This window comes from Galeopterus variegatus, unplaced genomic scaffold, assembly GCF_000696425.1.
Source record: "Galeopterus variegatus unplaced genomic scaffold, G_variegatus-3.0.2 Scaffold1875, whole genome shotgun sequence".
Lineage (NCBI taxonomy): Eukaryota > Metazoa > Chordata > Mammalia > Dermoptera > Cynocephalidae > Galeopterus > Galeopterus variegatus.
The window spans coordinates 105,870-129,577 of NW_007727986.1; the positions used below are offsets into that span (position 1 = coordinate 105,870).

General features: G+C 42.2%; 1 protein-coding gene across 1 annotated transcript in view; it reads left to right on the plus strand.

Annotated features, from left to right (window-relative positions):
* The first annotated feature begins 3,558 nt into the window (after positions 1-3,558).
* The window catches only part of SHISA6 (shisa family member 6), a 146,103-nt gene continuing 125,953 nt past the window's right edge, over positions 3,559-23,708 (plus strand). The window contains exons 1-2 of the mRNA XM_008579404.1: positions 3,559-3,631; positions 3,679-3,774. Of these exons, the coding sequence (XP_008577626.1) occupies positions 3,559-3,631; positions 3,679-3,774 (169 nt within the window). The remainder of the gene's footprint in view (positions 3,632-3,678; positions 3,775-23,708) is intronic.

Consider the following 23,708-nt stretch of genomic DNA (forward strand, 5'->3'; position numbering starts at 1 on the left):
ATGTACATGGGATTTGGAGTCAGAACACCTTAATGCTAGTGCTGACTCAGTCATCTAGCCCCTTGGCCTCAGTTTTCCCATCAATAAAACGGAAGAATAATAATAAACAACTTACCATGCAGTATTAATTAAGCTTTTAGCTAGTATATGTAAATGATCTTTGTAAACTGCAAAAAGCAATAAAGTGTTAGCTATTATTATGTCCAAAAAAAAGAGCGATGTTTGTAGAGGCTGTGTCCCTCTGCCTGGTGCACAGTAGGTGATCCAGAAACTTCAGTTCCTTTTCCAACAAGCATAGCCCCAAGCACTGGAGCAATGCTTTGTCCTCAGGGACCTTATTCCAGCTGACAGATAAGAATGATTTGTAAGTAGCACAGGCACTGTTTTATGTTCCAACTTCCTTGGTATTGATTTGTTTATCAAAAATGTTATTTATAAAGAGCACAGAAATAAACCAGCCCAAATTCTGCAGGATTTATCACAGGTTCTGAATTAATGAGGTCCAAATTTATGAGGATTCTGAATTGTTACTTCCTTTCCTTACTCTTCTATTATTGAGTGGGTGGGGTGGTGGAGAGAAACCAACAGTGTTGCAGAAGGGTCCTGGCTGTCCCCAAGTCTTGTAGCCCAACCCAAGGGGGGGTAACACACCCCTTGGCCTTCCCCTTTTTTCTCTCCCTAATAAAGATACATTTCCTCAGGCCTAGAGTTGGGTTTCTGGAGCTGTAACATGGCCTGGGATATGGGCAGAAGCCTCTTAGTTCAGCTCTAATAATTCTATAAAAGTTTGAGTTGTGACCACAGTATTTTAGAGCAAAAATGTCCCTGTGACCATAGTATTTTTTGAGCAAGAATGTTCCTCAGGGAAAGCTGTGTGCCCTGGGGAATGAAGTAATTTATTCCAGAGTGGAGAGCATGAGGGAAAAGTGGCAAAATTCTCATGTTCCTGATGTGCTAGGACCACAGTTCTCCAAGTGTGGTCCCTGGACCAGCAGCATCAGGGGATTGGATGGAAAGGCATTGTCTTGAACCCTATCCCAGACCTACTGAATCAGAAACTCTGGGAGTGGGGCCCAGCTGTTTGGGTTAAGTCTCCTGGTTATTCTGATGCAAGCTCTGGTTTGAGACTTAGGATAACAAGGAAGGACGTGGGGCCAGACTCCACTCCCCAGAGGAAGACCACTCGGGCCCTGAAATCAAATGGGGTGGTGCCAGGAACCCAGAGGGTCCCGGCCAAAGCTTATTGAACGCACGACAGTAAGCTGAACTTAGGTTGTTTCTTCACCTTGGCTAGGGCAGTGATTCTCGTTTCCAGTGGCACATTGGAATCACCTAGACAGCTCTTTAAAAATATCCCTGCCTAAGCCCAGACCCTGCCCAGCTGAATTAGAATCTCTGGAGTTGGTCTGGGCATCTGTACTTTTAAAAGTTCCCAGGTGATTCCAACATGCACCTAAGTTTGAGATCTACTGATCCAGAATGTGCTCTGCTAAGAAAAATTGTGATTTGTGTTGTCTTTCTATTTATTATAGATTTTCTGTAAGATATCTATTTTACCTATTTATATTAGAAAAATTACTTATTCATTGTAGAAAAGAAAACTTGAAAAATATAGAAAAATTGAAAGGAGAGAAGAGATATCACTCATGTTTCAGCTATCAAAGGCAATTGTCAATATCTTGGTGTGCTTTCTTTCAATCTTTTTTTTTTCTTGTATGCACTGTTTGTTTGAAATTTACAGCACTGTGATTGTAGTTAATATATTATTTTCTGTCCACTTTTTAACTTAACATTAAATCTTAAGTTGTTTACACTGTTATAATTATAAATACAACTTTTAATATGCTCGGTGTCAACATGAAAAAAAGGTGGCTTTTCTCCATTTTCATATGCACATACTGCAGGATGGCATTTAGAAAGTTCTTTCTTTATAATGCCTGTGTTTCAAGTGTGTTATAAAATCCTATTTTGAATGTCAGAAGGAGAACATTTCTCTTTGTATTTCTCTGCATAGTCCTAACCTGCCCTGGGTCCTTTCCTCACCTCAACGCCACAGGTAGATGTGTGCATTAGGCTGATGAGGGATGAGGTCTTATCACTGAAAGTCAGGAAAGGAGAGCACATAACTGTTTCCCCAATGTTTTATAGCCACCATCCACCTGTCAGCCTCAGCTGTGGTTGGATTTCTCCAAAGTCACCAGGCTGTAGTGCCATGGATGGCAGTATGATTCGAAAACATACACATACATGGAGCAGTCCCCATCAGACCCACTCTAGCATGCTTGGGAAAGAAAGAAAACAAATGAGCAAAGCAAGGAAGAGGAAGAAGGAAGGTGGAACAAATAGACTAATGTTCTGTTGTGTCTTGTGTTCAGTCAGAAATGCCAAAATCAAGCCATACCCCCAGTGCAACGTTCCCAGGACTTTATTCTTGTTGAACGGCTATATATGCATATTAACATGTAATATATACTGCTGAAATATATTAATGTGTTTCATATATATAACATAGTAATATATTACATATATACATATTAATATATTTTCAGTGATATATATTTTACATATATACAATATATGTATTTTATATATAAAATATGTGCAATAGATAACATGTTAATATATTTTCAGCAATATATATTACATATTAATATATATTCAGTAATATATATATATTTCCAGTGATATAGATGCATTTTTATATGTAAAACATATATATGCTATATATAACTTAAATATATATTGTCAGCAATATATTATATTTATATTAATACATTTTCGCATTATATATAATATTAATATATTTTCAGCAATATATATAACATATTAATATATATTCAGTAATATATATATATTTCCAGTGATATAGATGCATTTTTATATGTAAAACATATATATGCTATATATAACTTAAATATATATTGTCAGCAATATATTATATTTATATTAATACATTTTCGCATTATATATAATATTAATATATTTTCACATTATATTTCACATATTGTATTTTAACATTAATATATTTCAGTGATATATACACATATTTTATATGTGATACTATATGTGCAAAATACATATTAATATATTTTCAGTGATACATGTTTTACATATTATATATAATATATATGTATTTTATATATAATATATGTGCAATATATAACAAGTTAATATATTTTCAGCAATATATGTTACATATTAATATACATTCAGTAATATATATTATATATTATATTTCCAGTGATATATATGCGTTTTTATATGTAAAACATATATATGCTATATATAACTTAAATATATATTGTCAGCAATATATTATATTAATATTAATACATTTTCACATTGTATATATTAATATTAATATATTTTCACATTATATTTCACATATATTTTACGTTAATATATTTTCAGTGATATATACACATATTTTATATGTGATACTATATGTGCAAAATGCGTAACATTAATATATTTTCAGTGATATACATTTTGCATATTATACATAGTATATATACATGCTTTCTGTATAAAGTACATGTGTGTATACAGACATGATACATGTGTATCCTCGGCTACTTCCGCCTGTGGCTCAGCTGCCGCCGGGTGCGACGGTGTCGCGCGGGTCTTCCGTGTTAGTGTCCCGGATGTGTCCGGTAATTGTGCCCCATCTTCTTGCAGGGCATTATGGGAAGGATGCTTACCGAAGTGGAGGACCAGATCTCCATAACTTCATCTCATCTGGATTTGTCACATTAGGAAGAGGACACACGAAGGGTACAGTGGAAACCATTTTTTACTAAAATACAGAGGTTGCCTAGGGAACCCTGATCTGAAGGGTGAAGATGGTGTGGAGGCCGAGGCTTGTCCGGGACGGAAGTGAGAGGGTTGGTTCCAGGGCAGCTGGTCCTGGTGACAGGCCAGGCTTCTGAAAGGAGTGACCAGGAGGTCACAGGCGTGACTTTAGAGGGCCATAAACTTCCAAGAGACGTCCATCCTGCTCGGCCCATGGCGGGGAGCAGGGCGCAGACGCTGGAGGCTCCCGGCGGGGGAGGGGGGCTCCCAGGCAGCGTGGCGGGAAGACACTGCCAATGGATGTTGTGGCAGCATTTGCAAAGTGCTCGTTCGCCTCTTGGCTGTTATTCCTTTTCCTTTTGAAAGCCACACTGATGTCTATGTCCTGTACTGTAGGTGTCTAAGCCAGCGTGCATGTGGAGAGTTTCAGCGTCCTAAGTGTGTCTCCGTAAACACTCTGTGATGTGCACACTAAGGTAGAGGTTGTGTAGACCTGCAAGCTGCAAGGTGAAAGCTAACCTAGTGCTTCTGCTGAGCTGCTTTACGACCTAGCTGACAGCTTGCAGAGCATCTGTGCGGGGGGCGTGGAAACCTCCTCGATGCTGTCTTTTGTTTAAACAGAGTCCTACTAGTGTTGTGAGCATTCTGTCACATCAAGAGGAACTGGATCCCTAACTCCTTTGATTACCTTCCTAACACCTGTGTGCTGTTATAGACCAAATGTGAATTCTGTTGTAGGGATCATATATCCCTGTCTTCCTCTGAAATGTGTCTGTTTCAAGTGTGAGTGAACAAGGAACTTTGCAATATTTTCTTACATTCCATGCACCTACTTTTTAAATTCCCTATGTGATGTTTGTTCATCCTGTAGAGAAAAAATATCTGTATCTGTGTATGTATTTTCTGTTGTGTCTATTTGTGTCTAAATAAAGTTTATTGAGGATACAGGTGGCATTTGTGGCTACTAAGAGTTGCAGAATCAAATTGGGACCAGCTGGCTCCAGAAGGGAAAATGGGCTGCACAGTTAACCACTGAAAGATAAACTCTAGTTATCCTCAGATGAACTCAAATCTGGCATTGCTGGCCCTGCATCATCTGCTTTGTGGCAATTATCTATCACTGTGAAACAAATCACTCTAAAAGTTAGCATTTTAAAACTATAATAAACATTTATTATCTCACGGTTTCTGTGGGTTGGGAACTTGGGTGCTTCTGATGTGGGGTCTCTCATGAGGTTGCAGTCACGATGTTGGGTCGGGCTGCGTCATCTGATGGCTTGACTGGGGCTGTAGGATCTGCTTCTAAGGTGATTCACTCACATGGTGCCAGCTATTGGCAGGAGGCCTCAGCTTCTCCCCATGATATTCTCACCATGGGCTACTTGAGTGTCTTCATGGTACAGTGGCTGGGTGTTGTCAGAGTGGGTGATCCAAGAAAAACACAAGCCACAATGTCTTTTATAAACAAGCTTATTGGTTACACATCACCATTTCTGAATATACTATAGGTTACATGAGTCAGTCTACTCAGGATGGCAAGGAACTACACAGGGGTGTGAATATCAGGAGCCGAGGATCATTGGGGGCTATTTTGGAGTCTGGCTACCATGCACATGCCCACGGAGTGGAGCTACAAATCTGGATTTTTAAGCAGAACACAGTATTTCCTCTCAAGGCTCCTCAACTTCCATGGTTTCCCTTCCTTACCTCCACCCCTTGTAGGTGGTCCAACTTGAAACACGAATGCTTCAACCCATAGAATGCATTATATACATTATAAATATTATGGCTTTTGGTTCATGCATTCCTTTGACAGATATTTAATGAGGTCTGCTGTGTGCTAAGCAATATTCAGAAGTAAAAATAGAATTCGTTCTTGTGGAGCTCACATTCCACTAGGGGAAGCAGGTGAAATAAAGACTTGACCATAAGTGCAAGGAGAAAAGATAAAGCAGGTAAGATGGTTTGCCGGGGAAGCCCTCTCAGATAAGGTGAGGATTGAGAGGAGCCCTGCATCCCAAGCAGAGGTGACAGGAAGGCCTGAGGTAGAAGCTTTCATGTTGCGTCAAGAAATAGAAAGACGGCTGGTGCGAGTGGAGCAGCACAGAAGAGGAGAGAGGGAAGAGGTGGGACCAGAGCCACAGGGACCTGGATCAGGCACATATCAGAGGGTGGACTTCAGGCTGCTTTCAAATGAACTAGCGCTTCCTCATGGCAGCAGGAAGGCGATGCTGTGTCCCCGTCTGTCTTTCCATTCTCTATCTCCTGGAACACCCAGGAGACCCTCTCCTGCCCCTGCCTGTGGCTGCTGCTGGTTATCCCCCATCCTGACTTCTGCAGCATCACCCACCTGTCCTGTGCATGCGTGGCCTGTTCTCTCCGCTCACTGTCCTTAGATTTCCCTCTCTATTCCCTTCTATCCAAGGCCTACAGCACCTCCTCTGATTTCTTCCTTTGACCTCCTTCTTGTTCTTTTCCTAGGGTAAAAGGAGGCCAAGGCTAAGGAAGATACTGATCTGAGTGACTGTGAATTTAGAACAAGTTCCTCCTAAAATCTTTTCTCTTTCAATTAGAAAGATCACCCAGACCCTCACACAGAAACCCAGAGCAGTCTTCAGAAAGGCAAAGAGTTCACTTGGGACACCACAGTGAAAAACCAGTGATGACGGCTTCTGTTTGCAGAGCGTTCACTGTGTGCTGGCACTCACATACAGCGTCTTATTCTTACCTTTACAACAACCCCATGTGTCGTTGAGCTCTTGTTACCCCCATTTTACAGACAAAAAACTGAATTGCAGGGTAGTTGAGTGACTTGCCCAAGCCAACATCAAATCATTTGTCCTGTTTCATTCTGAGTCCAGGCCTGATTGTGAAGGTCATGCTCCTAATCTCTGTGTGTCCTGCCTCTTGAGGATGGGAAGCAGTTTGGGTAGAGTACAGGCCGTGGTTCAGTGGGCACCATGCGTGGCAGATACTCAGTAACAGATGGCTCTTCTTTTTACAGGCACACGTTTTTCAAGACAGGAAGTCATAGGAAAGACAAACCAGGAGTTAGAGCATTAACACCAGATTGGCAGGGTTTGTTCTTCCAGAAACTAAGCTTGGTCCCCTCAGATATTTTTTCAGGGTGTGTCAAAATGAACACACCTACAGAAACCCTGTTCTGCTTTGGTAGTTTGATTAAAAACTCAGTCAGTCTGGTTGGGTTTCTTTGTTTTTTCAGTCTGATTGAAAAATCCAGAGGACTCTTTCCAGAAGCTCCCACATTTCCATATTGTTAATTCCACTGGTCTCCAGTAGGATATACTGTATGGACATGGGCTGGGTAAGGAGCCCTTACAGATGATGGGGGCAAATGAGCACGTGCTCACTGCTGCTGCAGACTGAGTGTCCCTGGGGAGAGGGTTATGCTAGTTACTGTCTGCCCCTCCTCCGGATTTCCCACCATTCACCAGGTCCTTTCTGTCATGCTGGGAGTCAGATAGACGGGGTGTGTGTGTGTGGGGGGGGGTGTGCGTGCGCACATGCATGTTTGAGAGATAGAGAGAGAAATAAATCCCCGAAGCTTTACTGAAAGGTGGGAGCTACAAAGTGATCGCTCCATTGTAGGAAGAAGACCCTATTGCACACTCATTCATTCATTCCTCCATTAAATCGAATTTACTGGATGCCAGCTGCATGCCAGACACTGTTCTAGGCATTGAGGATACAGCAGACAAACTTACATGCCAGTGAGAGATGACATAAATGAATAAAGAAGTAAATATAAAGAGAAGGTGCTATGGAGTTAGGAACTATGGAGCAAAATTAGACCAGGAAAGGGAGTGAGGAGCTGGAGTTTATACAAGAGTGTCCAGAAGGCCTCAGAAAAAGGTGGCGTTTGAGCAAAGGCTAAAGGAGGTGGAGGATCAGTTCATCTGGGTGCCAAGGGTAAGGGACTTCCAGGAGAGAGGACAGCCACGCACAGCCCACCCGGCTGCAGTGGGGAGCAGCAGTGAGGCTGGAGCCTGAGTGTGAGCAGGTGGAGATGAGCTCAGAGGGGGCAGGGGCTTGACCACACACGGCCTGTGAGCCATTGAAGGGTCGGGCTCCACTCTAGGAGGATGTAATAAAGTATGGGGCTGAGGCATCAGGAAGATGGAAGTCTGTGGGAGAAATGGCTTTTAGGCAGAGGTTGGAGTTGGTTATGGATTCAGTCTATCTTCATATTAAGTTTCAGATTCTTATTAATCATCCAGGTAGAGATGCCAAGTTCAGGGAAGGGTTCTTGGCTGGAGATATAAGTGTGGGAGTTTCCAGAACGTAGATGGCTCTGGAAACTGGGAGGGATGAAATTAGCTAAGGAGTGGGTATTGATCCTTGGGTGAGCCAATGCCCAAGCTCAGGGCCACTGAGAACCCCAGCAGGGGGACACTGTGGAGATGAGGGGGGACCTACAAAGGAGACTAGTCAGCCAGGTAGCAAGAAAACCAGGGTAAGGCGATGTCTTGGAAATCAAGTAGAGAAAAATAAGTGATCAGCCGGTATAAGCTGTAGAGAAGTCCAGTGAGGTGAAGCTTGAGAAGTGACCACTGGGTGAGACCTATTACCATGGAGGTCACTGGGAGCTTGTTGAGAGCAGCGCGGGGGTGGTGAGGGGCACACGTCTTTCCAGTGGAGGCAAGAGTGAATGGGTGATGTCTGTGATGAGTTTGTATATAATCTGGGCAAACAGTGATAGGAAGGGAGGGTTCATTATGTTGCCCCCTCTATTTTGGTATATGCTTGAAATGTTCTATAATAAAACACAATAAAAAATGTTAAACTAAGAAAACGGGAGGACCGGAATGAGAGACTGCAGGTACAGACAACTCTCCAGAGTTTTAATGGGAAGGAGAGTAGAGAATGACGGCTGTAGCTGGGGGGGCAGGGTGTAAAGAGAGATTTTTTGTTTTTAAGGTGGGAGAAATTATAGTATGTTTGTATGCTGATAGGAATAATCCAGTAAAGAAGGGAAAATTGATTATGTTGGGCAGGGGAGTATTTCAGAAGTGACATCCTTGATAGGTGAGAGCAGATGGAATCACTGCCTGGGTTGGGGGTTGGTCTTGGCTAGGAGCGAAGTCCCTCTGAGTCACAGGTGCAAGGTGGGGTATATGGCCACAGGTGCGAGCAGGTGGGTGTCTGTGATCATTGCTCAGTGAGACGGGAAGCAAGGTCATCAACTGTGAGTGAGGGTTAGGGTGACCGACTATCCCAGTTTGCTTGGGACTGTCCCTGTCCCAGTGTCAGTACTAAAAGTCCCACATCCTGGGAAATCTCTCAGTTTGTGCAAACAGGGACAGTTGGTCACCCTAGTGAAGTATGGGACAAAGCCTGGTGAGTCTGGCTTCCAAGCTTCTTTCACAATAATCTGCAGAGCCCAGAGAAGTAGAACCAGGTGCTACTGCCTGGCGCTGGCACCTGCACAGCCTCAAGGCCCTTGTAGGTGTTGCTGCAAGGTGTTGCTCTGAGGTTACCTGGGAGATGAAGACAAGGCCAGAACACAAGAATCTGCTGCCCTGTGAGGACCTGTTCAGACCCCGCAGGAAGGTCCTAAACGGATCCCTTCATTCTGTCTTCATGACACTCTCGGGGACTAGGCTGGGTATGGCCAATCCTGCTGCCCAGCCAGACACTCTGTGGGTTCTAAGGCAGAAGAGAAGGGAGGGGCATAAATGCTAAGAAAGAGATGACTGCATTGGAGTGGGTGATGAGATCAAAGCTGGAAGTGACAGTTCTAATGCCAGTTTAGGAGTCTCAGCGACAAGGGGAGCTGCAGAGGTGGCACCCAGGAAGCTCAAACCCACACCTCTGAGGAGGAGCCCTCTAGCTGGAGCAATTCTAAAGTCTAGGCCGATGGCCCCTGCTGTGTCTTTGACTGCCTGAGCAGGGAGTGAAGCCAGAAACAGCTTACAACATTCAGAGATTGTGCAGGTGTCAGGCACTAATGGGTCTGGATAAGCAGTCTAACAGGATTAAGAGGGCAGGACGAGAGAAGGCAGGGATGAGAGCCTATCAGTCAGTGTGGGGGAGGGTATACCGGAGTACAAGATTTCCCAGCTGGTGTCACTTTGGATAATGACAAGGGCCAAGGGATAGTGTGAGGATTGGGGGCTGAATAAAGCAGACAAACTCATTGAAGCTGAGGTCAGGAACCTCCTTCAGCCTCTTCAAGTTCCACGTGGACTGTGGACATCCCACCCAGCACTCCCCTCCTCAAGCACACTTGCTGCTCTGATCTTCATGCACCTGCTGGGGCCATGCTCACTTCTCTCCCACCATGGCCTCATATGATATGTTTGAAATTAGGTCTTCTCTTCTAGAAAAGAAAGTATGGATGCAGTTGCATAAGCCTCCATAGACCCACAGCTCTACCACCCCCACATCAGGATTTGAACAAGAACCCTCAGACCATCTGTGGACTGCAGCAAGGAGACCCTTGAGCCATTGATTAAAGGAATCCAGCTCAGATATTTTCACAGTCTGGGGAGCCAGAGAAATGAGTGGGTTTGACTATACCAAGGTGGTCACAGGCTGGACTCCAGATAAAGCGCAGAGCTCAGAAGGCGTCCAGTCTCCATGGCAACAGTGAGCTGGGAAGTATGGCCAGAGAGTGGGGAGGCTGGCCTGGCTTGCCTGGGAGTGACCTCTGTGAAGCCAGTACCACCTGGGAGCATACTTTCCTGTATTTCTCCACAAGGGAGGGTGAGCAGGGAGGAGCAGGACCAGCGCAGGGAGGAACTCTTGGGTTCTGGGCTGAAGGCAGCAAAGATCTAAGCCTAGTTGTTCTGCTGTGCACACCTTGGACAGCTCCCTTGTTGACTCCATGCCTGTTCACTCCTGACTCATGGCTGAATACTGAGAACAAGTCATTGGCACGGTGTGCTCAGCTCTGTTCATGGGTATTTCATATGATCCTGACCAGCACACACAGGTTGTCTCACATCTTACCCTTAGGAAAATATGTGGCCTCAATGCCATTTCATATTTTGTTAGAATTGAGTCAGCCTCCTATGGTGGCTAATTGGTAAAAAACTGGTAGTCTCAGAAGCAAGGATGGGTCTGCAGGAAGGGTGAATTCCACCCTCACTCAGTGAATCCATTTCTCAACCTAACTGGCTGTGCAAACAAAATAAAAAGAAATAAGGCAAAACAAAACCCGGTGCAATACCATAGAGAGTTTTACAGTTGGATAATTCTGTTTGTGAGCTCAGGGATTTTGCTTAAAGGCAACTATTCTGCAAAACTCCCTTTCTCATGTGGGCCCTGTTAACAAGAATACCAACGGTCCTTCTGGAAGCAGGAAGGGTGCGGTGACTCTCCTCGGTCTGGCCCAGCACTGTGTCTCCACCTAGATTAGTTGCAGCAGTAATTAAACCATGCAGATCAATCTGAGGGGCATAGTGTCCTGGGCTCTTCCCAAGCCCCACACAGAATCCACCTCTGAGGAAGCACCATGAGTTTGTCATCAGAGCCCCACTTGAGGCAACATGCCTGGCACCAAGGAAGCTAGTCTGCAAGCTGATGCAGGGAATGGGCATTGTCCCTCTTGGGCTCAACTCATCCCAAGAGAGTGCTTGGGTTGAAATGGCACACTGACAGGTATCTCCATGTGGCATCTAAGCTGCCACCCATCTCAGACTACTTTGATAAATGGTGTCACAGAGAAAAACTCCCATCCACCAGGACGTATTCTGAGTCCTTGACCATACATGTCCCTGTTTAGTGCTTGTTTGTGGGCCTGCTGTCATTGGCTCTTGTAGGTGCCAGGCCAGTCCACTGGGACAATTGCCTGAGCTGGTGTAGGAGGAGAGAGAGGGTGAAAGAGGAATATCAGGATGCAACGCAAGTCTCTTTGCTTTGGGAAATGTCAACTCTTACCTGTAGGGCACATGCATGTTCTCAAAAGAGGAGTAACTCAGATACAGCCAAATTTCCCATGGCCTTCAGCAGTGGGATGAGAGAGAAGACTCTTTGGACCCTTGGGATCATGCATGCACCCCTTATTACTCAGCTTCGACCAACCTGACTCTCCCTTCTAGCAGGCAGGAGGGGAGGCTCACGGGAAGCCTGTCATACCCCAGATCTCCCGGTGCTTCCTTAAAACGCTGTTGGGAGAGGATAGAGGACCAGACCCTTCTGCTTTCCCAGAGACTGGTGTGCCCAAACAGGGGTCTAGCAGCTCTGGGTTGCTGCTCTTGTTCTCCAGTCCCTCACTAGTGCCAGAGCTTATCTTTCTCTTGCCAGGTCTCTTTGCTCAAGTTGGCCCCAGGAGCAGGTTTGTGGCCAGTATGGCCTCTCTTCCTGGCACTGGTCTCAGCATTGACCAGTCATCCAAGTTCGGAATCTCCTCTTTGCAAGAGCCAGTCCTTGGCACATGCCTACCTCATTCTCTACTGCTCACTGCCAAAGAGACTCACAAACCCTGACAGCTAAGCCTTTGGGTGAAGTCATACTCAGGATGGTGGTAGAGATGGCATCTCTGCCAGCTGGGGTCCATGGCCAGGAGAAGACGGCCTCTCAATCCATAGTTGCCAGAGTTTTATGGTGGCCTAGAAGTGGCATGGAAGACTGGTGTTCTCAAGACAGCACTATCTGTAACATAACTGTTATTCTGAACCTCTGCTTCTAGGCAGATTATTAACATGGCAGAATAAAGAGATTCTAGCCCTTCCTGCCTGAAGTCATGGCCTTGGCCACAGTCTTAGTCCCCTCCATATAGTGATAGTAGAAGAAGAAAAATGGTGAATAGAAGAGAATCATTGGAGTCAGATGTGCTCATTTTATGGCTCCACCACTTGCAAACTGTGTGACCTTGACCTCTACCACATTCATCTATAAAATTAGGTAATAGTACCACCTGCCTCTCAGGGCTGTGGAGATTGTATGAGATATGCATGCACCAGAGCAATAAGCCCTCGAGCAATGGTCAATCTTCATGTTGTTCTTGGCTTAGAGCGCTGCAGAACCTTTCTACTCAAAGTCTTAACACTAGGGCCTGCAGCACCACCCGGGAGCTACTTAGAAATGCAGGCTCTCGGGCCCCATGTGAAACCTACTGAGTCAAAACCAATATTTTAATAAGACCTCCAGAGAATTCATATACACCTCAAAATCTGAGAAGCACTGATATAATTTTTTATTTCAGAGAGGTACCCTCAGTAGCCTTCAGGGTCACTTCCATTTCTGAGACTCATTTGCCACAAAGTCTCATTCTGTTATCAGTGTATTGGGAGCCAGGTTGTCCCATAGCCAAGGAGGAAAATAATTTGAAGAGTAGCATCTGAGCTCTGAGGAGTGATGCAGAGCCCTCTTAGAACTCTGGTGACCTGTTCTAGATGGGGAACCAGAAATTGGCAGCAGAGTCACATATTTGCCATTCAATGAGACTCAAATATTAGATGAGGAAGACAGTAGGTTCCTCAGAGAGGTCAGGCAGTATCACTCCTGTCAAGCAAATGGAGAGTGTCGTTGAGTAGATCCCAAGAAAAACAGAGGGGGTTTAAAGGAGGAAAACTGCCTCTAAATGGAGGGGTCCTAATGGCCACCTATGGGAGACAGGAATTGAGAGGTCCTCGCAGGGCAGGAAGAATGTGACAAGCCAAGCATGGAGCCGGGCAGGCTTTTCAGATGGGGGTGCCTCCTGAGCAAAGGCATGGATGTGGAAATGCCAGTGAGCTGGGAGCACAGGACACTTGGAGGAGGACAACAGGTGAAGGAGCTAGAACGGTGGGCTAGAGGCAACGTCCTGAATCTTCCCAGACACAAAGCATGGGCTGAGTTAAAAATACTAATCGATTATCACAACCCGTACCCTCCTCCTCCTTTCTACTTTTCTGTCTTTAAGAACAAAACAAAGGAGAAAAGCAAACTCTGTGTGTGGCTGACTCAGGGGGAAGGGGTTGGCACAGCAAGCTGATGTGCAGTTCTTCTGGCCTCCCACCAAGTGTCCTCGCTTATGTGAATCGTGGCGTGGCTCAGACCGCAGTGCTGGGACGACGGGAGTGGGCTTGTGCCTCCAGTGCTCCGGGGAGACTCAACTATGGCTTCAGGCATGGCTGGTCTCACTGGGTCAGGCCACTGTTCCCTCACGTATGAGAATACCTCAAAAAGTTCATGGAAAATGGAATTAAAAGATAATACAATCTTTCCATGAACTTTTTGAGGACCCCTTGTAGATCACAGCACTGAGGACTGGTAAGACCTCTGATACTCTGGGATAGTTTCAGGATGACACTTCCTAAACGTAGAACTATTGAGTAGAATAAGGCAGGGAGTTTTCCCTCAGAGGCGGCCTTGGAGTTTGAACCCCTCTCCTCCCCCTGCTTTCGTGTTCTCAGAGCTGCCTGTTCTGCCCACACTCTGAGGTTTGAGCGAGAAGACCCTCCCCATATGAGTATTGTGCTGGAGAGAGGTGATTTTTTTTCCTGAGGTTAACAGCAGATGGTTCGTAGTTTATATGTGAAGGCCCTTCCATGAACAATTCATAAATGTGTGGTTTGCATTCAGAGGGGCCAGAGCTTATAAAGTATTTATTCCTTGAATAGTATTAATGTCAGATTCTTGTTCGCTTCATCTGCTTCCCAGTGAGTCATTTTGCTTTTGCCCTACGGGAGTAATTCTGGGGGAGCATAATGGTTTTCTGGTTTTTTACTAAAAGCAAGTGAACGCAGATGCCTGAACCCTGAATCCATTCATCTGAAATGGACGGGGCAGTGGAACAGACACCAGCTATGCCCAGATCGGATTGTGGCAGATTTGGCAGAAATTCATGCTTATGCAGATGAAGCCATGGCTCCCTGAGTGAGAAAAGAAGGGGGAGCCAGAAATGTGGACAACTGGAACCTCAAGCCAGAATCCACAGCAAAGCCCCCACGTGTCTGGAGCAGAAGGAGGCGGGTCTTTGACAGGCTCAGCAGGGCTGGGAGTGGATCAAGGGAGTGGACTAAGCAGCCCTGTCTTTTATGTGACTCGAGGAGTTCTGGGGAGGACTTCTGCTCTTGAGTGTTTGCCCCTCAACCTATTGTTCTGCCTGAATTCTGTCATTTTAGCCTTTTCTTTAGATATGAGACATTTCTAGCCCTCAAGAGACCCTCCTTTGAGAAGGTCTCCCTGCATATATGGAGGTAGAGCCTTCTGATGACTGCGCAGTTGTATGTTGGGAAGGCGGGGTTTGTGGCTGTGCCCTGGGGCTTTTCACCCAATGTGTTCTTCCTTCCCCTAATGTTCCCCACCCCAGTAAGCAGTACCCTGGTTACTCAGTTGCTCCAGCAGAACCCTGCATACTGCGTATTACTCTTGATGTCTTCGTCTCTTTCCTGCCTGCATCCAAGTCCATCATCATTCCACTGTATTCTCTTGAAGTTGCGCACCAATGCCCCCTTGTAGCGAGCATCCCCACCTACCGTGCTCGCCTCCCTTGTATCCCATCCAGACAAAGGTCTCCAACATCCTGCCCTCTCCAAAATGATCTAACTCATTTTACCTAATCTAACCTGACATAATCCAATTTACCTACCTAATCTAAAGCTCAGATCTGTTGTGATTTCCCCATATTGTGAAACCTCAAAGGCTCTCTATCAGAACCATAGTCATAAATATTAACCCTGACTCTTTGGAACAGTGCTCTCCCATCATGAATATACTATCTGAGTTCAAAATTCTTAAATGGCAATGTGCACATACTCTCCCTCCATTCCTCTCTGCCTGAAAATATTTCTAAATGAAAACATTTAAAAAATAGAAAGTCAGTAAAAAGAAAGTAGTGACTTAATATTGGCTATACAAATGATGGTATAATAAGATGGACTATTAAGCAGCCACAAAAGTAGGGCAGATATTCCCAACACAAAGAAATGATGAGTGCATGAGGTGATGAGTATCCCAATTACCCTGATTTGATCATTACACATTGTATACACATATCAAATTATCAGATGTACGCCATAAATATTTACAATTAGTATATATCAATAAAAATAGTGCAAGTAATTCCTGTATACCCTTTAAATTTTCTAAATTTTAACTTTTTTTTAATTACATTTGCTTTGTCATTCTCTCTGTCTCTGTCTCTATCTCTATCTCTGTATATATACACATAAACATACACATACACAATTATAAATAAACACATATATTTGTTTTATAAATACATATAATTGTTTTTCTAAAATATTTGAGAGGCCCTTTACCCTAATATTTAAGTGTGTATTTCTTAAATCAAGGACATTTTCTTATATAGGCACAGTATGATGATCAAAATCAGAAAATTAACAATGATAGAATACTAGTACCTAATCTATAGCTTTCATTCAAATATACCACTAATGTAAAAAGAAAAATGTTTTTGCTGGTCCAGGATCACATGCTGATACATTTATCTCTAAGTATTTGATCATCTTTGTTGTTATTTGTAAATGGGGCTTCTCTACCATTATGCCCTCTAACTGGTTAGGTTGGTATATGTGAAGGCTATTGATTTCTATGTGTTAATTTTATATCTTGAAACTTCAGTTATTTATTTTATTATTTGAGTTATTTTTATCAGTAGCATTCTAGGTACATTATTACATCATTTCCAAATAGAGTTTTACTTCTTAACACTTATGCTTCCAATTGATTTATCTTGTCTGATTGCATTGGCTTAATATCACGAGTACAGTGTTAATAGCAGTGGAGATAAAGGGCATCCTTGCATTGTTTCTGATGTTAGTGAAAATGCCTCTAGAAATTTCCCATTAAGATACTGTCTTTAGAACTAAGGTAGATAGACAGAGGTGATAAATAGATGATATATACATAGATTGATATACAAATATGTAAATATAGATTGATTCAGATTAATTTATGTTAAGAAAATATCCTCCAATTTCTATTTTCTTGAGTCTTTTTATATTAATCAGGAATGGATATTTTGTCAAAAGCTTTCCAGGATCTGTGGAGAAAATAATATTATTATTAGTTATTATTAATGGATTTCCTACTATTGACTCAATTTTACATTACTGGAGTAAATCCAATCTGGTTATGTTGCATTATTTCTTAATGTGGTATTGGATACTGTTTGTTAATATGTCATTTAGCATTTTTGTATCAATGTTCATGAATGATACTGGTCTATAATATTTTTTCTTTTACTGCTTTTATCATGTTTAGCATCAGTGTTATCCTTGCTTTATTAAAGGAATTAGGAATTTTTCTTCATTTTCAATGCTCTGGAACCATATGTGCAACAATAGGCTATCTGGTCTTTGAAGGTTGTAAATAATTCTCCTCTGAAATCATCTTGCCCTAGTACTTTTGGGGGGTAGTTTATTAATTTATAAGATGTGCATTTTTGCTATTTTTTAAAATTTGGTATTTAGGTAGATATTTATATTTTTTATATTAGTTACATTTTTATTTACTTTTTAATGCTACTTAATTCCAAGTGTTTATATTTAATGTTTACCAGTTTTTATTGATATTCTTTAATTTACACTTTTTGCCTATACAAAAATCAGTATGCTTATTCTTTTTTTTTTTTTTTTGTCTTTTTCCGTGTCCGGCAACGGATCGCAACCCTCAGTGTTGCCCCCGTACCGGACCGGGGACCGGCAACGGGATTGCAACCCTCGGTGTTGCTCCCGTGCCTCGCTCAGCCAGTGAGCGGGAACCGGTCTGTATGTGGGATCCGAACCCTGGGGCGGGAGCGCCACCGCGCTTCCCAAGCGGCGCACTATCCAGTGCGCCACCGGGCCGGCCCCAGTATGTTTATTCTACTTTTTAATTTCTGCCTTCTTTTTCCTTGTATTTTTTAAGTTGCATTATTTCTACTTTGTAACATATAGTATCTGTACACTAGTTGTCTACTCTCTGACCCACCTGTGTTTTAGTGTATATAAAAAATAAAAATAATCATATATTTTGCCTCTGACATTTTCCCAGTCATCTCTTGGTTGGATGGAGTTCATCTTCCAATAGATTGCTCAAGAAAGGCTTATGGGTGCATAATTTCCCATGTTCTTGTATCTTGAAACTATTGTTTCATAGACTTGACACTTAGGGAATGTTTGCCTGGTTATAAAATTCTAAGTTCACACTTTCTTACCCTAAGTTTTTTGAAAATGCTGCTCCATTATTGCCTTGCTTTATATTTTTTTCTTTTTTTGAGAAGTCTGATGACAATTTAATCCTTCTGATCTTGTAATTTATTTGATCTTTTTGTTTAAAAGCCTGGAGAATCTTTTCTTTATCTTTGAAGTCTGGTAGTTTTACTAGGACATCATAGTTGATGATTTGAATACATTTTCCACGTACCTTTTGGGCTCTTTTGATATACACCTTTAGATCTTCTTTTAATTTAAAGAAATTTTTAATTATGTTTTTGTATTTTAGTTGTCTTCCACAGTTTTATTTTTCTTCTTCAGAGACCCCAATTATAGGTATGCTATTTTTTCTTTTCTGTCTTGCAGTACGACCACTTTCTCTCTAATTATTTTTGATTTTATTAGCTCATTTTCATTCCTTTGGTTGCTTTCTTACCTTTCTTCAATGTCTTTAGTAAGTGTTCTTCTGATTCTAATCTCCCTTAAGCATCTTGTACTTTAGTCTTCCTTTTGTCTTTTTCTTCTATATCTTTCATGAATTCAGTGAGTTCTCTTTAAATTTCTATCCTTTTTTTGCCATTTGTTTTTAGTTTTTAAATTTCTATTCTAAGGTTTTTAAAAAATAACTACAAATGTATCTTTAAGGCTATTTTGTTCATCTCAGTGTTGTTATTTCCTTCTGCTTCATGGTTACTTGTGGGTAGGGTTAGAAGAAAACTGTCATCAGTAGAAGTGTTTGGATTCTTATTTTACATATTTAACAGTAGATTTGTATATTTTTATATTTCTACTATCCTTTTTTTTTTTTTTTTTTTGACTGGTAAGGGGAACGCAACCTTTGGCTTGGTGTTGTCCGCACCACGCTCAGCCAGTGAGCACACCGGCCATCCCTGTATAGGATCCGAACCCGCAGCCTCTGCGCTACGAGCGCTGCACTCTCCTGAGTGAGCCACGGGGCTGGCCCTCTACTATCCCTTTTTAAATTGGGGGCAGTTTATAATATACCTATTTTAATGGAAGCCTTTTCTATGAGAATATAAAGTGCACTTTCTTTAATGGAAAGTGGTGATGGTGAGGAAGGAGAAGGAGAAGAAGTTGTGGGTATGTGTCCTCTGATGTTTTGGTTCTTTTCTGTCTACAGGACCTCAGTCCTCCCACCTTTTCTTCTTTTCCCCTTTACCATACAAACTCCAAAGTGCTTTTCTACCTCCCTTTTTACCTTCTTCTCATCCAGAAGACTGTTACTTTGAATTGCATGTACTCAGTATTCTAACATACCAGGACAATTTTTCAGTGTTTTCACGTTCAGGATGAACTTACTTATCCCAATAGTAGTTTTAGATCTAACATTCTTAATCCTGCTGCTATCTCCCCTCTTTGCTCTTCCACATAGTTTTTTTCCCCCCTGAGACTATCTTGTTCACCCCAAGACTTATAGCAGGGGTGGAAAGATAACTTGCTGGGATTTGTTATTTTTCTCTTTTTATTAAAAGTAATTTAAAATCTGTGAATTTTCTGTTTTCCACTTTTGCCGATCTCACAGCTAAAATAACAGCTGAAATTAAGGCCAAAGTTGTCTGATCATAAAGTTTTGATTGCCTTATACAATGGAAAGATGGAGTAGGGGTAATGGAATACAAGCCTATAGACACATCTATACATGTGAAACAAAATCTCATTTGATCAGCTATAGTGCCTGGCCTTAGCATGTAATGCAGTAGGTACTTCCTGCTTTTGTTACTAGGTATGGAAAACCCTAACCAGTGACTAATTCTACTAATTCGATATAGGACTCAATATTATATCATTGACAAGTATGGAATTATATGATAATCCCATTTCCCATTTTCCAGTAATGGCAGATGCAGGAAAGTGGGGATCAGAAAAACTTTTATGGAAATGTTGGGTCATGCAGAAGGTGAGGGATTTTAGCAGATAATGGTGCAACTCTTCAAGCAAAGAACTAGATACACAAACTCCGCTGTCAGAGGTCCCAGATAAAAATTAAATCTTCAGATCTAAGTGCTTTATTTTTAGTCATTTTTGTTTTTTCTCCAGGATTTGATACAATGGACTTCCCACTCTTACTTGAAAATCATTTCTCATGACAATACACTACAGTTTCTTTTTAACTATGTCTTATTTATCTCCTCTTCTGGGTATACTTCTCTTCCATTACTCCACAAATATGCACATTTTCCAAGTTCTGTGTTAACCCTCTATTATTCTCTTTCTCAGTACTTTGCCTTAGAGAATACATTTATATGCATGACTCTTGTCATCATTCCTAGGCCAGATATCCCAAAGTTTGTCTCTCGCAGCCCTGATCCTTTTGCTGAGCTGCACCAGTAAAGCCTTTTTACAGAGAAGTGGCATTGGGAGTGGGAAAGGGGGAGACCAACCAGCATCTTCTGCCATCACCTCACATACAATGTCTCCTAAGATGAACGAACCTGCATCTTCTCTCCAAAACAAACTTCTTTTTTTCTTTGATGAAAACTCACAGACATCATTCTCCTCTAGTTGTCCAAGCAAGCTAGAAGCATGACATCACTTTTGCTTGATTATTTATACAAACTTCCCCCACCCCCATCCATGTTCTGTTGATTCTCCTTCAGTATATCCTTTGGCTTTTTCACATCTGTCCACTCACCAATGTCAACACATTTCCAATTTAATTTAATGGCTGCCTAACTGAAATCCCTGCCTCCACCCTCTCTCTTCTGCTCCTTCCCACAGTCCATTGCCAAGTTAGTATTTCTTTAATACCACTTTCAGAAAATCATACTTCTCAGAATCCTCAGATGGCTCCCATTCCTTATATTTCTTCCATTACATAGGCATTCAAGTCCCTCCACCTTCCCAGTCATTCTGATTGCTTTTCTATTCAGTTCACATCTTATATGGGTAGCCTGACTGGTGTACTTAAGCTTTTACTGAATGCACAATATTCTTTCTACATCCATGAAGCCTGAAATGTTTGGTTTCCCAAATTTTTGCTTACTTCGAATCTTACTCATACTTTATGGCTCTCTACAAGTCTTGCTTTTCTCCATGCACTTCATCTGCCAAGAGTTTTCCTCACACTTGAGTCCTGGAACAATTACTACCTATGGTATACAGTCTTTAAACTATTTATTGCCTTATAATGTTGTTTAATTATTTGTATGTATATGTCACATGTTTCCAGAGGGATTGTTAGCTCTCTGACTACACTAGATTTAAGGAAACGATGTGGAGCAGAGACTAGGTCTTATCCAGGAACTCCTAACACTTATTTGCATTATTGGCTTCTTTCTATGCACTGGCTGTTGGCTTTGTCCCAGACACTTAAATGTTTAACTCTAACTTTATGAGGAGATTTAAAAACTTTTAGAAGAGAGTTCAGAATAAATCATCTTAGACCAATGTTTATGTATGGTGTTTTACAGTCATCAAAATAACATGCTATGCTGGGATGATAGAAATTAAAAAATTTGTTGACTGAACATCAACAAAGAATTTTTTTTTCTCACATAAAGTTTGATTTAGGTTTGGACAATCTTTTAAAGCAAGTGTTCTCCATGTGATGCCTCTGAAATTTAGACTAACAGAGGCTCCACCATCCTGTAACTGGACCAGAACATGCAACCTCCTTTGTTGACACACTAGAGGAAGAAGAAAACTGGACATTGGCTCCTGAATGCTTCCACCCTGAAGTGACACACCATGTTCACTCATGTGTCAATGGCTAGAGCAAATCATATGGCCATGCCTAACATTAAGAAGGTGATACAGTTTAATCTTCCAAGGAAGTGTGATCTTTTTGTTCCTCCAGAAGGGGAGAAAAAGAGGATATAATGGTGAACTCTAGTAATGTTTATCAGTCTGAAGACTGAAATACTCATTTTACTTTCTTTTCTGTACACAGAATACACTTGCTCCTTTTCCAAAGGAGGCTACCCCAAGTGCCCAAACAGTCATGGCATTGAGATGAGGGTTCAGGATTGCTGAGTAAGGCATAGTAGTTTCTACATCATATCTATAGAGAGCCCCTCTTAATCCTTCTACAGATCTATAACCTATAAATGTATAAACAAAAATACATGCTTCCTTCTACACACACGCATAGTGCCTAGAATAGAGACATAGAAATCACAACAAACACTCCCATTCAGAAAGGGGAAGAAGAGGAGGCACTCAGCAGCACTGGTCCTTAGCAATTTTGAAATCTCTTGAGTGAATGTCATGAGGAGCCCCTAATCTGGGGTGGGGAATGTTCCTTGATTAGGCTTCAGTTCTGCTCTCTGGAGTGGCTTCCTTGTTCATTGCTTGCCATGGCTCCTGGCTCTGCATTTTACGTGGTTCCTCATTTCTATTAGTTTCCTTGGCCATATCTGAAATTTTGGGGAATATGCCCTCCTTAGGAACTACACAGCTTTCTCACTCCATCCACTTCTATAGAGAGGCAGACGCCCAGGGATTGTTTAAAGTCCTGAAGAGTTTCAGGTTTCCCATTCCTTTGGTAGTTTAACACTGTTAAAATATTAGGTTTCCTACCCATTTGATTGCAGTCAATTTCATATGTTAGTAAACACATGCCATTCTGCTTGAGACATAGAGCCCAAACTCCTGTTTCCTTTGCTTTCTAATTCCATACTCTTCCCTGCTTAATGAGAGATATTCTGAGACTATCAGCAATTGTGAGGGAATACACTCATAGGCTCTTTGCTCTGAGTCACTTTATCCAATTAAAATAGTGACCTTTTTAGCTAATGTGGCAGGGGAAGAGGAGCATAAAAATGGCTCTTAGATGTTTACACTTTGTTGGATGCATGTGACTTTTACTCATATGTCATTGGCCAAAGAAAGTCACCTGGGCCTGCCAAACTTTAAGATAGCAAGGAAATGTATTCTTCCATTCATGGGGGCAGAAGGAGATCCAGATCCATTAGTGAAAATTATGGGGTGTGTCACTTCTATGTGGAAGCTGTAGGCTACAACTGTGAGGCCCTGAGACAGGCCTCCACAAATGTATTAGTCCATTTCTGTTGCTTATAAATGAATATCTGAAACTGGGTAATTTTTAAGAAAAAACAATATTTCTTACACTTTCAGAGGCTGGGAAGTCCAAAGTCCCGGAATACATTTGGCGAGGACCTTTTTCTTCGTGGTGGCTCTCTACCATGATGCAGGGTATCATGTGGTGAATAGCCTGAGTAAAAGAGAGCTAACCTGCTGACTCTGGTAAAGCCATCATAACCACGCCCATGACCACCCATTAAAACATCGATAGATTAATCTGTTCACTAGGGTACAGTCCTCACAATCTGGTCACCTCTAAAGGCCCCACCTTTCAATTACCATAATAGGATTTCCCACCCTCTTAATACTATTACAATGGAGATAAACTCTTCAACACATGAACCTTTGGGGAACACATTCAACCCACAGCAACAAAGGAACAAGTAATGATGTTGAAAAGAAGATGCCAAAAGGTGCAGGCTCTCCCTCTGGGCCAAGGTCAGACAAATAGCTGGAGTGCTGGTAATTGCACGTTGCACAAAGAATTGTTGTGTCTTCTTGGAAGCTTCTGGATTGGCTGCCTCACAGCCTCTCATCCTTCAAGCTTGGTATCTTGAAGCAGCTCCCTCATGGAGAGTGAGGGTTGAAAGAAAACTTATTCCCATATGGAGTGGGATGTCAGAGAGTAAAGGCTTCTGAAAGACCACACTTTGTGCTGGTTATGCTAATGCAACAAGAGATATCTCCAAGGCTTCATAAAGCTCCCTTCTTTAACTTCACACTCAATTCAGTTAAACCCTCTCC